Below are 16,154 nucleotides of genomic sequence, written 5' to 3' on the forward strand. Positions count from 1 at the left end.
ATACGTATCATAACACACCATATACATTTTTCATATCTCAATAAACAGACTTATACATGAAATATAGTTAAGAGTTTTTCTTGTGGATAGAGAATAGTTATATTTATACATAGGAATATGTAAATTATATAGAGTACACAATCTAGCTGAACATATGTGTTTAAAGAATTTAATAATATATTTTGCATATTGTCCATTATCTATACTTATTATATATATTGTATATACATTTTACTACTTTTCAGAGAAAGAGAACCATGTTTTATATATGTACGCCAACTATTTATATAATTATGTATCATATCATAGTAAATTTTTAATATATAAAATTTATATATTTATACGATAATTTGATAATGTTTCTAGCGTTTAACGACGTACTCACGATCGCAATTATGTCGTCTTTGCTTTACAGCCTTAATCATCTCATCTTTTCCCATGTACACTTTCCAACGTGCAGTGACCTACATTTCCTCTCGTATCGCTTTCTGTGTCATTTACTGATTCTTAATAAATATAGGTTGTTGAAAAAAGTAAGCAAGTTAGCACGTTGATTATCGTTCGCAAACGACATTTGTGCTCATATTTTACGAAAGATCGGCTACTATTGTGACAAGTGTATTTGTTTTCGAGGAATGCAGTAGACACGTCTTTGCGTCTGACACGTTCGTTCCTTGCCATTAATTACACTTGATACGTCCAGTCGATCCAACGATAATAAATATGTAAATAAAAACGTATTTTTCGAATCTTCTCGCCACGAGGCGAGTAATCGATTTGGACGAGAGAAAGCTGTCGATTATTAGTTTTATACGCTCATAACAGAAAAATCAAACGCAAATGTTTTATTTGGCTGATAAATTCGTTTGTATTTATCGCAAGCGCAATTCCATTTTACGTTAACGATCGACTGCGAAGTTTCCGAGCAATCACTCACGCCTCGCTTCCATTCTGCTGGTCACATCTTGGCAGTTTTATCTCCTTTTGCTCACGATGCTCTTGGTCGCGCAGGTCGTGTCGGATGTCCGCATTTCATGGCGCCGGAAGTTATTCAACGGCGACAATATGGGAAACCCGGCGATGTCTGGTCGGCCGGAGTATTGCTCCACGTTCTGCTGACTGGTACACTTCCGTTTGTCGGATCTCGAGACAGGCTGCGAGAAGCGATCTGCCGCGGGCGAGTACAGGTAATGATTGTATAATATGATCGTACCTAATCCGCTGCTAATCCGGATGAAAAACGAGCGGGTCAAAAATTTTAATAACGTTCAGCTCTCGTGATTTCAAACCGCCCGCACCATTCGGGGCGAGATTCTTCGCGTACGAGGCAAGTAATTCCGATTTAATTGAATTTGCAGATGGAGACACCACTCTGGGATCCCATCAGTGAGCCGGCGAAAGACCTCATACAGAGAATGCTCACGACCGATGTAAATCATAGGATCACCATCCAGGAAGTTCTCAACCACAAGTGGCTTAGAGTAAGTAAAGCGATCGACGACTCGTGGATTTCACGATTCCGTTATTTGCGGGATATGATGGAGCACATAGAGGAACAATATCGCATTTGTGCGTATGCGCGTGCATTACGTGCGGATGTGTGTGATCTGTATAACAGCGTACAAGCGCGGGCGTTTGGTGACGATCAGCATTCTACGTCATGCCGCGGAACTCCTGATGGGGATAATCGATGTAGCGGCTTCCGTTTGATCGCCGATGATAGTACATCGGGTTTTATTTTATAATTATGCTATATATATATATACACATATATTGTATGCATGTACACGTGGCCTCATTCCCCGTTGTTATGTCCGATGAATGTGCGTGCGCACGCGCACACCGGTATGGTGTGAGATTATACCTGTATGGTGCAACAGTTAGCCAGTGACCTAAGGTAACAACACTCGCGGAGTCACCCCCATACTTCTTCGATGCAATACACGTGCAACTAGGCTATCGATCGTTATAGTAGGAGCAAAGCACCGACGATTAATGAAAATAACTGTAGTAAAGTATATACATCGCGCTCTGTGTGCATTACTTAGAGCTTTTTTACGTGGCTGTACGTTCGTCGAACCCTCGAGGACTTTGTGGAAGCAAGTATAATCGACTTTCTTCTTTCGTTATAACGAAATAATGTGTCTTGCGATTGTACGAGGAAAAATATTTAAAATTATTACTCGATTGCTGGTCTTTTTTCTTCAGCACTTTTTATGATATTTATTTCGTCGAAATAAATTGTGTTAAACTTTTAAACGACACGTGTAAACTTTTAGTAACAATTTTTATTTATTTTAAAAGCAGCTAATTTGCAGTGGCAACTGTTTGTTAATAATTTTGTAATTTATATATTATGATTTTAATTTAGAATATAAGTTCTAAAATATATAAATTTAGCAAACGCATTTCGCTGGGGCTTGTTAGTGTAAATAAAAACGTTGTATTTTTGATAGCGAATGAACGGATACTAATTTTCAGGATCGTGATAAGGGCGCAGCTCGTATACACTTAGCTGATACTATAGAAGAGCTTAAGAAATTTAATGCAAGGCGAAAATTAAGCAATGCTGTAAAAGCTGCCATCGCCTCGTCTAAATGGCATGCCTCATATTCAGAAGCTAATGGTGACAATTTCTCCGATGTCGGCGATGACGAGGTGGTAACTACAGGTGCGTTGAAGAATCTTAGTGATCTTAAAATTTCATTTCTGATATATCCAAATATGACAAAACGTAACACTATTTATATTCTTTGATAGACGTTTATTTCATAAAACAGATGAACATAGACATTTTCATAAAAATTTTAGATTTTAATTATTGTTGACAAATCTGAGACAAATATAAGATAAATATGAAAAATAAATAGATCCCGTTTAATTGAAATTTCACTTAAGTCAAATTCTATCTTTTCATAATTTACATTCTATGTGTGCTTAAGCGCGATGCTTGTATGACAATCAATGCGACATGATAACTCGATCTAGGCCAATCATTCATCTGCTTTGAGCTTACTATTTCAACAATAAGATCGATGATATCGCGTAATTTGGAAGCTCTATGAGTTCTCTGTACATTCCCTGATATGTCATACGAGTATTAGATTATCTGTGTACATAACAGAGTGCACTATCAATGTTCTGTCTATCATAGATCTGTCAATTAAAGATCGTGATTAGAACGCGACTCATCAAACATATTAACATTTTGAAAAATCAATATTGCACGCTGTTCTATGTACAGGAGCTGTAGCCGAAATTGTGGATTCCTTGGATGACATTGAAATCCTCGAAGAAAGTGATAGATTGCTGCGGAATGATGTTCTCAACGCAGTTGATGATCACCGTCTCCGAGTAATTTTAGAGGTATCGTTTTTTTTATAACACTTTGTAATTATGTAAAAAAATACTAGATTAAGTTAAATGAGAAACTGAAAGAGTAAAAGAAGTGAAGAGTTACGGTACATTGAACGAAAAAAATTCAAACTTTTCTAGTATTCGAATTTTTCACAAATTTATCTTTTGAATATAATATTATGTCAATTGCTTAATTGTAAATTATTCCATTTTATTGCAAAGAGAAAGAAAAGAAAAAGAGAGAAAGATGTAAATAGTGTATGACAAAATCGAATGTTTTATTTTTATTTAATTATTATTATTATTTTATTGTATGATTTTTTATAATACGATTACGACTGCATTTTAGCAATTAATAAGATATCTTGATTTTATATATGTATGATATACATATACAAATAATTAAGTGAAAATAAAACATTCGATTTTGTCATAATATTTACATCTTTTCTCCATCTTTTCCTTTGCGATGAAAATGGAATAATTTACAATTAAACAATATATATATATATTATAAAAAAGTTTATTACATGATATGTTTTCTTTCGTTTAAAAATCGTAATAATGTTTCTCTTTTAACGATATCTTATTTATTGTTAGAGTAATATTGTTGTGAATGTAACACACAATTGTAATTTTCAATATTTAGCAAATATTGAAATTTAGTAAATATTTATCTCATTTTTTCTTTTTACAACTAAGAAGAATGCAAAGAATGATTTAAATATGAGGAAAGATTATCTCTAAAAACCTCATAATAGATGTAGTAAAAATTTTGTATTATTAATTATATTATTTTTTCCACTTAATTAATTAAATATTTAATTTGATATTTGAACAAAAATAATTATCAGTAATCAGTATCATTCTGTTGTTAAAAAAAAAAATTCCTTTCTTCATATGACTATCTTAGCCAAGCAATTTGTAATATATATTACAAATTATTATTATCACTATCGCGACATTTACTTGAGATTTTAAATTATTACAACGTTATTCATTCTCTTATCAATGGCAAAAGTTTCTGCAATCGTGTGCAGGTAACAGAGAACGCCTTTACAGTAAGGGTAAAATTGTTCTGTTTTTTTATCGACGGTGAAGGGTAACGATTGCCAACCCTTCTCACACAACGTTCGCGTTATGCTTTTGAATTGGCCTGCTTCAACCCTGCCATAATCCAGATCGGTAATCATCTCGAAAGCTTCCTTTTCGCGCGGCTGAATTCATCTCTCGCAGAGCTTTAGCTCTTTCACTGAGAGCGGCGCCACTCGACTCTCTTTGACTGCTACCTCTAGCCCCTAGCTACTCCGATAATATTCACTCGTGCGAGATATCCCGCGGGAACGACCTTCACTCCTTTCAAAGAAAGGCACGCAAGCGCTGCCTCCGGATTGGCAAGATGGCCGCCGCGGATTCTTGATAAACAACATGCCACGCACGTTCGAAAGATCGCATAATCGCGACAACTCGCGTGACGGTGTAAATTTACTCTTCAGTGGTTCCTGAAGTGTCACGTGGTCGAACAAGCCACGTGTTAGGATCATGCTACACAAGGCTTGTAGTACTGTCTAATAAATAGAGATGCATCTCTGTCAGTTAATGTTCATCGGCGATGCCGAGCTAGCCGGCGACCTGTTCGAAATCGCGGGTCTCCTGGTGAGTTAATTATTTCGATCTAGGAAAATGGAAGAATATTTTAAATTAAAGTTCAGCCGATCGAAACTATAAACAAGTCACCAATGTCAGACCGATGTTTGCTGTATCATAATACATTTCATTAATCGTTATAAAACTTTTATTTTTTTCAACCTTAATATTTTAATTTTAATAACATTGTTTTTTTTTTTTTCATTTTAAAAACGTTGTTTTTCTTATTTTCAATTTTGTCAATGTATTTGTCACAGTATTCTTTATTATGTCGTACTTGTGAATGAAATAATCATGCTTGTATAAAAATATTCTTTTAAATCACTGTCAACAAAGTTATAGAAAGATTTGATGTTACAGAAAAATGTGAACGTTTACATAATTTGAATATTTTATTGGCAATTACTAAAATATTATATTTTTCTTTCAACATTTTAACAATAAGAAAAAGATATATTATACTAAACAATTTAAAAAATATAATAAAATTTATTATATTTTGTTAAATAATATACAATCGATTTGTATATTTAAAATAAGGACCATACAAAAAATTGTATTGATGTCAGTATTGCCTATTTCCAGCTTTATGACAGAATCTCAGGACGTATACCAACACCTTACCGAGCACCACAAACGGATGCAGTTCAACGCGCTCGCGAAGTCGAAGAGATCCTTCGAGAAGCGGAGCATTCGGCGGTACGAAATATCGATAGAGCCGATCTTCGAGAGCTTCATGAATTATTGGTTCAGCCGCACATGAGGGTAAGTACGTTATATTTTAAAGTTGAGAGTTCTTTTTCTCTAGCAGAAAAGATAATTTATTTTTGTTGATTTTAAATCCAGCTTTTTAACTAATATCATAAAATGGCGAGTAATAATTTAGACAAAGTTTTATACTTGTGTATTTACACACAGATACTGTATGCATTTCTACTATTAAAAATATTGTTCAAAACTTGTAGAAAAATAGAACGAAATTGCTCTTTTTTATTATTTTATTCTTTTACGTAAATTCTCTTATCAACGAATTCTTGATTGAGGTATTTTTTTCCTGAAATGACAGAGAGAAAGAGAGAGAGAGAGAGAGAGAGAGAGAAATTAACACTGAGATTATACTCCAAATGCCTCAAGTAGTTAGCTAATTGATTTTAACTCGCGGATCGTATCGTGTTTGTAATTACTATAGACATAGACGGAAACATTGATTGAACTTGATTCGTTTATATTATGTATTGAGAATGATTTTCTAATTACTCATATGAATAAATTTAATTAAGAAAATTAGAGATATTAATGATTAATTATTTAAGTTATATGAAATAGTTTAATAATAATAATTAATAATAATTAATAAAATCTAACGATTAGAAAAAAGTATATAAGTCAAAGATTTTTAAATACAACTAATTTTTTATGGATTTTACCAGAATTTTTTTCTTGTGTGACAATTATTATACATAAAGAATAAAAAGTTGCATTAATTAAAAGTTGCAAAAATAATTTAAATTTTTGTATCACAGTTACATATATATTTTATATGATTTTATATACATTAGTAATTTTTTACAAATAATATTACATTTAGCTCGAATAATTTTGCTTCTAAAATTAGAAAATTAATTTCAAATTCTATTACCATATGTATATATATATATATGCAATGATAATTTTTGGCTACATACGTGTTTATGAATACGTTAATTTGCATTACGGTGCGAACAACATATACTGTACTGTGATTCATGGATATAGCAACAAGAAATTGTTTGTGACAGAAATAGCAAATTGTGGATTCGTAAGAATTTGTGAAAAAATTGATATTAGCATTGGACGATTTTCGCGTGACGTTTTTCGCCAAACTATTCTGATCTATGTATTCTGATAATCTGATAATGTGTCCAGTCGTGCCGTTGCATCACTGTTGGTCCTTACAGCGACAATCACTAGCATATTTATCGCAGTGTTTGACATTACCGTAGGATATACCGTAAATGGGACGCGGAAATGTAGGTCGATCGTTAAAATTCTCAGTTAAAAATCCCGTAGCTGCAACGTAGACGGAAGGAGAGGCAGGGAGAAAGAGTTATAGCAGGAGAAAGCTAAATGTAGAGGAGAGAAGTGGAAAGAGACAAAAGATAGATCGAGAACACGGGACAAGCGATTTAATCGGGCCATGGCGTATTCTGACGAGCTATCTCGTTACTAGGCGCCTTATTAATCCGGTCTTAATCCTTGAGACGCGATACTCGTTATTTATTCGCATCTTCTTTCGCCTTTATCCGTGTTTCTGTCTGGTCCTATTTTAGATCGATGTCTCGAGAAATTAATAACCTGGCTATGCTCCTTTACGAGATATTTGGCACTTTGCTCCGGATACCAAAATCGATGTGGCGTCCTACTTTGATTAGCGACATAAGTGGAACGAACAAAAATAAAGAATGTCTGAGATACATTTAATTGAATAGAACTACTGCTTTTGTTTATTCTATGAAAAAGATTATATCTCTAAATAATATTTTATTTCTAATATTTAGCTTGCTTTTACTGTGATTAAAATAAAAATTTACATAGTTATTTACTCTAGGTTTTCTGAGAGATTGGTAAGATTGTATTGGTCCGAAGCATATGTATGTTCAGTATATATATATATATATATATATATATTACAAGCTATTTCTTAATTTATTATCCATATGTCAATTGACATATTACATTATGAAAAATAAGAAATTTTTTTCTACATGTAAAAAAATTCAATAATGAAAATACAGTTTGCATTTTTACGGTAATTTGTTATGTTACGGTCACCATTCATGTATTACATACTATATTCAATGAAGTTATTTCCTCGGTCATACGGTCATCTTGCGTTTTTTTTCTTGCAATTCTAATTCTTCAAAATTTCTGTGGATATTCCATTTGGCGCCGCGGGAAAGATAAAATTCAGCACAATAAAAACACGTGGGTACAATTCTTAACAAGCTTTGAAAATATATTTCATTTGGCGCCGCGGGAAAGATAAAATTCGGCACAATAAAAACACGGGGGTACAATTCTTACAAGCTGTGAAAAAATATAAATATATTTTTTAATAATCTGTACATTTTTTTGACTGCTTTTTAGTATAAAAATTACAATCGTTATCATTAAAAGTATTGATTATATATTTTGCAAACGTTTATAAGGGCTACGTATATTAATGAAATAAATTAAAGTGAAGTATTCACCTCTGCTATATTTTGGCAATCAAATCCAAAATTGAAATAAAAATAAGTCTTTAAATCATATAGTTGAGAGTCTTTAAATTGTATAGTTGACAAAAAGGAAAATGAATGTAATCTATTTAATCTATACTTATAAGGAGGTAGAACTTGTTGCTTCGTTGATAGGAAATAATATTGTGGCGACAAGACCGATCGATGCACAGCTATCAAAGAATGCTTGTCTTACATTAAAATGCATGATAGAAAAAGAGACAGAAACAGAGATAAAGAGAAAAAGAAAAAGAGAAAGAGAGTTCTTGATCCATCGACTACATGGTCACACCAAGCATCCAAGAGAAAGATTAACGCATGCGCTTAATGTTTTGGGAAAACGAGAAGATCGATGAAGTACACTCAAGGTTTATATCTCATAAACCTGCATGCATATACATTGCAATACAATTGTGATAATAAATTAATTATCCAGTAAATTGTACTTAGCAATGGTTTTCTTATAAGAAAAAAGTCATCATAAAATAATGGTATTTCGTTAATATTTTCTCTAAGCATAGCGCGAAATGTTTACTATAAATTTTGTTATAATTTTATTTATCTTAATAAATTCAGATTTAAATAAATTTAAAAAATTAACTAATTTTTAATAATATTTATATATAAAATTAATTATTTTGTACATTACATTTCTAATGTTTTGTTTTTAAAAATCTTATTACTATCCTGATTGTTTTGAAAAATTATTAGAATTGAAAACACCAGGCTATAAAATAATATATAAAGCCATAATATATTTATATTATTATTGCAATGTTCTTCCCCCCCCCCCCTCTGTAATGTCTTTAAATATATATATAAAGCAGTACATGTGTACACGCGCGTGTGTATGTATATTTCTCATTGCCAGATAATAGAGCGTATGTATAACGCACGTATAGGAAAGAGAGATGATAATTGAGACATGCAAGGGAAATGCTTCTACATACATTGTATATTTATGAGAGAGACGCAAAAGATAAGTAACTCTTTCAGTATAATTCGTAAAAATTTAATCTTTGCTCTAAAAGTACTATCTTTTCTTATTAGACATTCGTTATTCGTAACGATCACCTATGTTAGCTCCAAAACACTGCATGTTACAACATACGTTCGTTGTCAAGTAGTAAAAGTCTATAAAAGCGGCAGTGTTTTCAGAGCACTGAGAGAGGACACTTCTTACGAGACCTACTCGAACAGCTGAACGAGCGTTGCAAGCCGGAAGAAAGTATCCACCGGGCTTGAAACTGGATCACGATTGATTGGCGCCGTATCGTCCGGTGGCGTACGCAACCCCGTCCGGTGGTGGCAGCTACCGACGCTGATGGTACTGCGAAACGGTCGGTCCGTCGATGCGGGGGCGACATGGCGCGGTGCTGGCGAGTCGTGGTGGAGGGCGAAAGGAAGGATCTGACGTACGGGGCGGGCGGCCTCTCTCCCCTCGAGGGGTCGCTGAAGCCAGGGGGGTGGGCGGCGGGAGCCAGGGCAAGAGAGCTAGTATGCCGCAGAACGTAGATCGCGAGCGACGCGTTCCGCACCCCTTTATCCAAATATACACAGGCACACACACACACACACACACACACACACACACATACATAAATATACACAAATATACAGGTTCCTCGTCGACGACCCGCCGCAGGTCGATCGTGCTGCGCAGCACGTGGAGGTGGCCGCCGGATGATTGTTCGCCGTTGACGCGATCTCAGGACGTGCGTCTCGCTCGCGGCCCGCGCGACCGACGCTGCTACCTTCGAGACCGCAGATCGCGCGCGAAGGATAATTGTTCGCGGAGAAGTTGCTGGCGTCGTGGTCGCGCGTGATCCGTTAAACAACCAGTAGTGTTAATAGCCAGCCCTGACCCGACCTCTCGTAAGCGTATAACGGCGCCCTCCACTGTACTCGCGGCGTCGCGATACATCGCGCCGCGCCGTCACCGGCGCGTAATCGCGGCGTTTTTTTCAGTGTTACCCCTGTGACACACCTCGGGCTTCTTTTGCCCTGGTGTCGTGCCGAAAGTGTCACGACGAAACGCATCGACCTTAATGTACGTCTTTTAATGTGCATTACGTCATTCTTCCACCTTGGTGAACGATTCTGAAAATATAACGTGTCGTAGGTTAAAGCTGATCAGCCTACGCGCGGCTGCTGATTTTCCTCATTCACGATCATGACTTTGCGCGTCAGGGATCTCGCTTCTATCAGGGATCGCTCGAGTTACTCGCTAATTGAATGATCGCCAACCGGTTAATTCGCGTCTGCCGGCACATGGTTGCTTAGCAGCGCCGCGACATTTTCTATGTAATCAGATTTAGCCTGACTTCGGAATAGATGCACCTAGTATTATATTTACTACTTGTCGTTCGCTTTGTGCGATTTAAGTTGGATAAGAAATTTAAATTGATTAAGAAATTTAAATTGGATATATCGGAAAATTTTCGTGAAACCGTTTTGACAAGTCAGTTCGCAATTGGTGTAGTTCGCTCATGCGTAAAATACATTATACATGAAAAGATGATTATATAAATTAATAATGAGTTTTTTTATATATTCTTTTTTTTATTTGAGATTATTATTTCGTTTGTAATAATTATCAAATTGATGGTATCTATAATTTATTATATAAAAACTTTTATTAAGTAAAAACTTTTATTTGTCTAAATATATTTTTGTATCATGTAACTATATATTCTTTCGCATAATTTAAAAGATTTATTTTTTGATCTTTATCAATGTTTTTTTTGCTTTAATATTATTATTAGCTCATTTTATTTATAGGTTCGTGAAAGTATTGATTGTAACATACACGTATGAATAATAAATAACTATATATACTTAGAAGTTTATCTTTGTTTAAAATTTTATTCATTAATGAGTTATATTTGATAAATATTAATACACATATTTGATTAAATAATATTATTAATAACATTATTTTCACATATATATATATGTATTTGATTAATGATATTCTGAGTCTTATCAAATTTATATATGATTATGGATCAATGGATGGACTAGATAATATCGATAAATATTTCTCTCATTTATTGTTAAAATTATTTTTGTTTCGTGCTTTTTCTGTGAAAAAGATATTCAAGCAAAAACATAAAAATAAGTTGAAATATGCAAAACACATCGAACAGTATTGATCTGCTTGACATTTTATCATGTGTCATTCTTGTGAAGCGTCATAAAATTCCGCACGTGGTATTCCCCAACGAGTACACTTGGACAGGTACGAGACACATTTCTCTGCCGTCGGCAAACTGCTTCGACCAGTAGAAATGAAGTTATCTGTCTGTGTCACCGGTAGAAGCAATCTTGCCGACGTTTCGTTAGTTGCCGTAGTTGCGGTTGTTGATAAATTTGATCGCGCCAGAAATCTTCGATGAAAGAAAACCAATAATTCTGCAGCTTCCTCCAATAGCTTAACGATATTCGCCATCTACTTCAGTTTGTTGGTTTCCTTTAATCTTCAGCTTTAAACTGCACTCGTCTTCGTTATAATCGATTTATTCTACTAAGTAGTAATGATTTGTTCTTATAATATTATCTTATGTATCCCGGATTTGTAACCCGGAGTGTCACCGACACTCATCAGTTACGCGAGAGATTTTTGTAGGTCGATTTAGCGAAACCTGAATTGGCACGGTTGAATGCGAATGTGCAAAACATGAAGTGTATGGATGTGTGTGTGTTTGTGTGTGTATGTACATATATGTATTACGTGCTTGAAATTGTTGCAACTCAAATTTATCTTCTTCTATACAAGCTAGACACTGTTATCGCACCTACTATTGTTACTATTGTTAGCCCATCGAAAATCAAAGATCAATAAAATGTATATTTCTGATATATTTTAAATAAATATCGCGTTCAATTTAGCATAAAAATATATAAAATATGATGCATAGGACTTTTTTCAGTTTTATATATATATTTACGTTATTGGAGCCGAATTTTTCTAAAAAGAATTTAATATAATGTTATCATTTATCATTAGATTTAATATATTAATAATTAAGAGAATCTCATATATATATATATATATATATATATATATATATAGATTATATTTTTTTATATAATTTAGTCAAAATTTGTCAAAAATATATTTTAGTTACATATTTGATGTTTAATTTGCGCGTGCATCAAGAAATTTATATTTCTCAAGTTCTAAATATTTAATAATTTAAAATATATAAATAGTTCAAGTATGTTACAATTTATTATTAAATCTTATATCTATTTTACACTTTTATTTTTTGTTTGCTCTTTATTATATATTTAGCTGTGTATTTTACACACACACACACACCCTAAGGAAGAGAGAGAGAGAGAGAGAGAGAGAGAGAGAGAGAGAGAGAGAGAGAGAGAGAGAGAGAGATATGTATACAAATTAATACTACATAGAAGATAAATATAGTTTGTATTATATTACTAATTATTATGACAAGTTATTACAATGACAGAAAGATAAATAGCTGAAATTACAATTTCTACGTAAATATGTATGCATTTTATTATCTCTCTTTCTCTCTCTCTCTCTCTCTCTCTCTCTCTCTCTCTCTCTCTTTCTTTTTCTCTCTATAAGAGATCCTGTTAACCTAGAGTCATTTTGTGGATTGTAATATCTAAAACTTTGTGATTGCTCGGAAATGCCGATTACTAGCAACTAAAGTTGGCTATGTGGTTACCCAACTGTATAATGTGCAGCATCTTTGACCTAGTGAGTTTTGTTCTCTATCGTCGAGAGTCCTGTTCGTTTGATTGATAGAGTCGGAAAGCTTCCAACATTAGTTGACCCGGGTTTTATATTTTTAAAGTGCATTTAGTTGCGTTTTTATCCAATTTTTAAGTTGTGTTTTGAACACAAGAACAATGTAAGTTTTAGACAAGAACTTTACAAAAAATATTCTATATTCTGCCATAGAAAAATTGCAGATAAAGATAATCAATAAAAAATAGGACAATAATAAATAAAGTAAAAAATGCATATGTGTGAAACTAAACAGAACTATAGTAAATAAAATTACATATAAATATAATACATAATGAAGTAAAAATAAAAATAAGATTAATATAGAATAAATGATGAAATAATAAAATAGTTTTTCTTCGTCAAATACATTTTTCTATTTAATCTTAGAAAAGTGAAAAATGCAAAGAATCTTGCACAAGTGCAGTGTTCCTGCGTACTAGCGCATTGATTGAATTTTATACAAGGTGGCGTGGGGATATAGACCGATGACTAATGGCGGCAAGATCGAATGCATGGCGAGTGGCAGATTTTTCAGAATGGAAAAGAGAAACGTGGATTTAAATTAGAGTGAATCGGAATCGTTGAAGCGGGAAAAGCAAATAGTGCAAACTTTTTCTTAAGCGAGTCTTTCTTCTTTCGACGATTTCGTACTATATTCGTTTCTGAATTTTGCTTGGTAACCTTTCCTTGGTTCTTTCGTATCTTCCACAATCTCGTATTCGCTCCATCAAATTTACGCATTTTCTTTATCGTACCATAGAGCATAGAAAAGATTTTAGGGCGCTCGTTTGTAAAGCTAAAATTTCTTTGTTCTACCTTGGAAAATGTTCTTGTTATCTACTTACGACATGTTGCTATTTCAGTTTAATCTACTGGATAGAAACTATGTTTGAAGTGTCATACATTTTAAAGTTTCTTTAATCTTCATTTAATACGTATATGAATGTAATTGTACTTCATTACGTGATCGTATGGAAAAAATGTTCAAAACCAGCTATGTCAATTCGTGTTTGAACTAGATAAATATTTATTTTAAAATATAAACACATATACTTATGCTGTAAATGCAATTATTTATTAGATGTTTTGTAGATTAGTTACTTTATTTATATACCATCATAGGCTGCTAATAGTAACAATTAATATTATCTATAATTGCTATCGCATTATCGCTTAATGAATTATACCGATTCCATAATAATGACAATCCGCATGACTAACCAATTAAATGAGATTAAAGTTGATGACGTTTAAAGTAATTGAGCTTCAAATATGCGTTAAAATTTTTGCAACATTATATACATGCAATATATTTTAATGCTAGCATGTATTTAATATTTGAAAAAAAGAACCTATTTTGCACGAATTGAAATTTTATCATTAAACCTTGGCATTTATTTCGACAAGATTGCGTAACCTTGTTTAGTGTATTTAATCAAAAACAAAAGTAGTATAAAAGTTTGACTAATACGACATGAAGTATAATATAAAATATATATAGAATATCTTGTTATTAAATATAATAAAACTGAAATCTTGTAAAATGATTAATTGACATGTCTTACACTTCGATTACCACTCATATCTTACAGTTCGAATATACTAATAGTCAAATGTGAGATACGATGTACAAGTTTGAAAGAAGAGATTCTTTTTCCGGAGTAAGTCAAGTATATACGTATGTCGATTGGTGAATCAATATGTGACTAACGTCGCGCGCGCGGAAGTGGGATGGGAAGGATATGTGGCGAAACGAAGATCTGGCAGTTGACGGAGGACGATATTGCATATTGTGTCGAAATTGGATTTGTATGTAAATGCACGGAAATCCTGTAGCTTCCGGGGACGTCTCTTTTTTCAGAATAATTCTATACCTGACGAGACACACACATCTCACGTCCACTTTCGTCGATTAGTACGACTCAACGCCTAAAGGGATTACGTGATATGATTCTAGGTAAAAGGTGACAGACCATATAAAATTGCTGAAACGTTGGTTACGATCAAACGATTAAATGCGGCGGAAATAATGAAATTGGTTAAATCGACTGTGAAAAAATGCTTAAATAATGTTGTCCACGTTTTTGTGCGCGTGTATGTTCTTTTCTGGTGTATATTTCGACTGTGCCGTCGCCACAAATCAATTAGTAGGCCGCGATAGTGTTTGTAAGTAAGAAAAATGAGGTTCCTTAGCTAGAAAATTACCAGTCTGAATAACGTGCAGCACCATTTATTCGTGCGTTAAAGACGAATTGAATCAGACAATTAAGTAAGATAGTTTTAACTGTGGACTGCATAACACAAGACAATTTTGCCACTTTAGAAGTAATTGACTATTTTATCTGATCTGATTGTGAGTTTAATTGACAATAATCACAATTTCTTTGTGTAAAAACAAAAAGAAAATGCAAATATTTTGAGATAAAACAATAAGTATGTATATTAGATAATGCTTTTCCACAATATTTGAAAATTATATTTTTTTCTTTTTTATATCAGTCTGAAAAAGCATTTTTCACTGCGCATCGAGATTAATAGCTATGCCATTATACATATCAGATACTTACTAGAATATTGGTGGTATTTTGCAAGTTTTCTATTTTTAACCATTATATTTATTTATCGCTTACGCTAAGATAAACCTTACGATGCAATTTAATTTTATGGTATGTACTATATTTTCTCTATCTCTCTCTCTCTCTCCCTCTCTCTCTAGAAAATATTTTGCGTGTGGTAAGATTTGCGTGCTGATTCTAATCTTATATAAACTATATAAGCAGCATTTTCTACTTATCAGAAAATATACTCGTATATAACTTGTACGTCACGTACAAGATCTAACTTCCTACTTTGTGAAAAAGATCAGTAGTTCACATTGTCAGTAGTAATACGGATACGTATGCAGTAAGACTTTACACGTACAAAGAACAACTCGTAAAGAAAGGTGAATACTTTTGAGACACTGCCAATCTCCTAAAAAGCTACATTCGGAAACTTAATCTTGACCGGCATGAAGAAAATGGCGAAAAAGTAGTGTGAGACGAGAGAGAAAGAGAAAGAGAGAGAGAGAGAGAGAGAGAGAGAGAGAGAGAGAGAGAGAGAGAGACATTGCGGAATGAAAATTT

General features: G+C 33.4%; 2 protein-coding genes across 13 annotated transcripts in view; one reads left to right on the forward strand and one right to left on the reverse strand.

Annotated features, from left to right (window-relative positions):
• Cask (peripheral plasma membrane protein CASK) overlaps positions 1-16,154 on the forward strand; it is a 182,200-nt gene that overhangs the window by 31,715 nt on the left and 134,331 nt on the right. For 9 of the 10 annotated variants that reach the window (XM_072892962.1, XM_072892967.1, XM_072892965.1 and 6 more), the window contains 5 exons: positions 1,012-1,187; positions 1,359-1,481; positions 2,482-2,671; positions 3,245-3,366; positions 5,590-5,769. In XM_072892962.1, coding sequence (XP_072749063.1) covers positions 1,012-1,187; positions 1,359-1,481; positions 2,482-2,671; positions 3,245-3,366; positions 5,590-5,769 — 791 coding nt within the window. The remainder of the gene's footprint in view (positions 1-1,011; positions 1,188-1,358; positions 1,482-2,481; positions 2,672-3,244; positions 3,367-5,589; positions 5,770-16,154) is intronic. The other variant, XM_072892964.1, reaches the window with a different exon arrangement.
• LOC140666133 (salivary protein Tsal2A-like) overlaps positions 1-16,154 on the reverse strand; it is a 57,715-nt gene that overhangs the window by 25,953 nt on the left and 15,608 nt on the right. The window lies entirely within an intron of this gene.

This window comes from Anoplolepis gracilipes, chromosome 5, assembly GCF_047496725.1.
Source record: "Anoplolepis gracilipes chromosome 5, ASM4749672v1, whole genome shotgun sequence".
Lineage (NCBI taxonomy): Eukaryota > Metazoa > Arthropoda > Insecta > Hymenoptera > Formicidae > Anoplolepis > Anoplolepis gracilipes.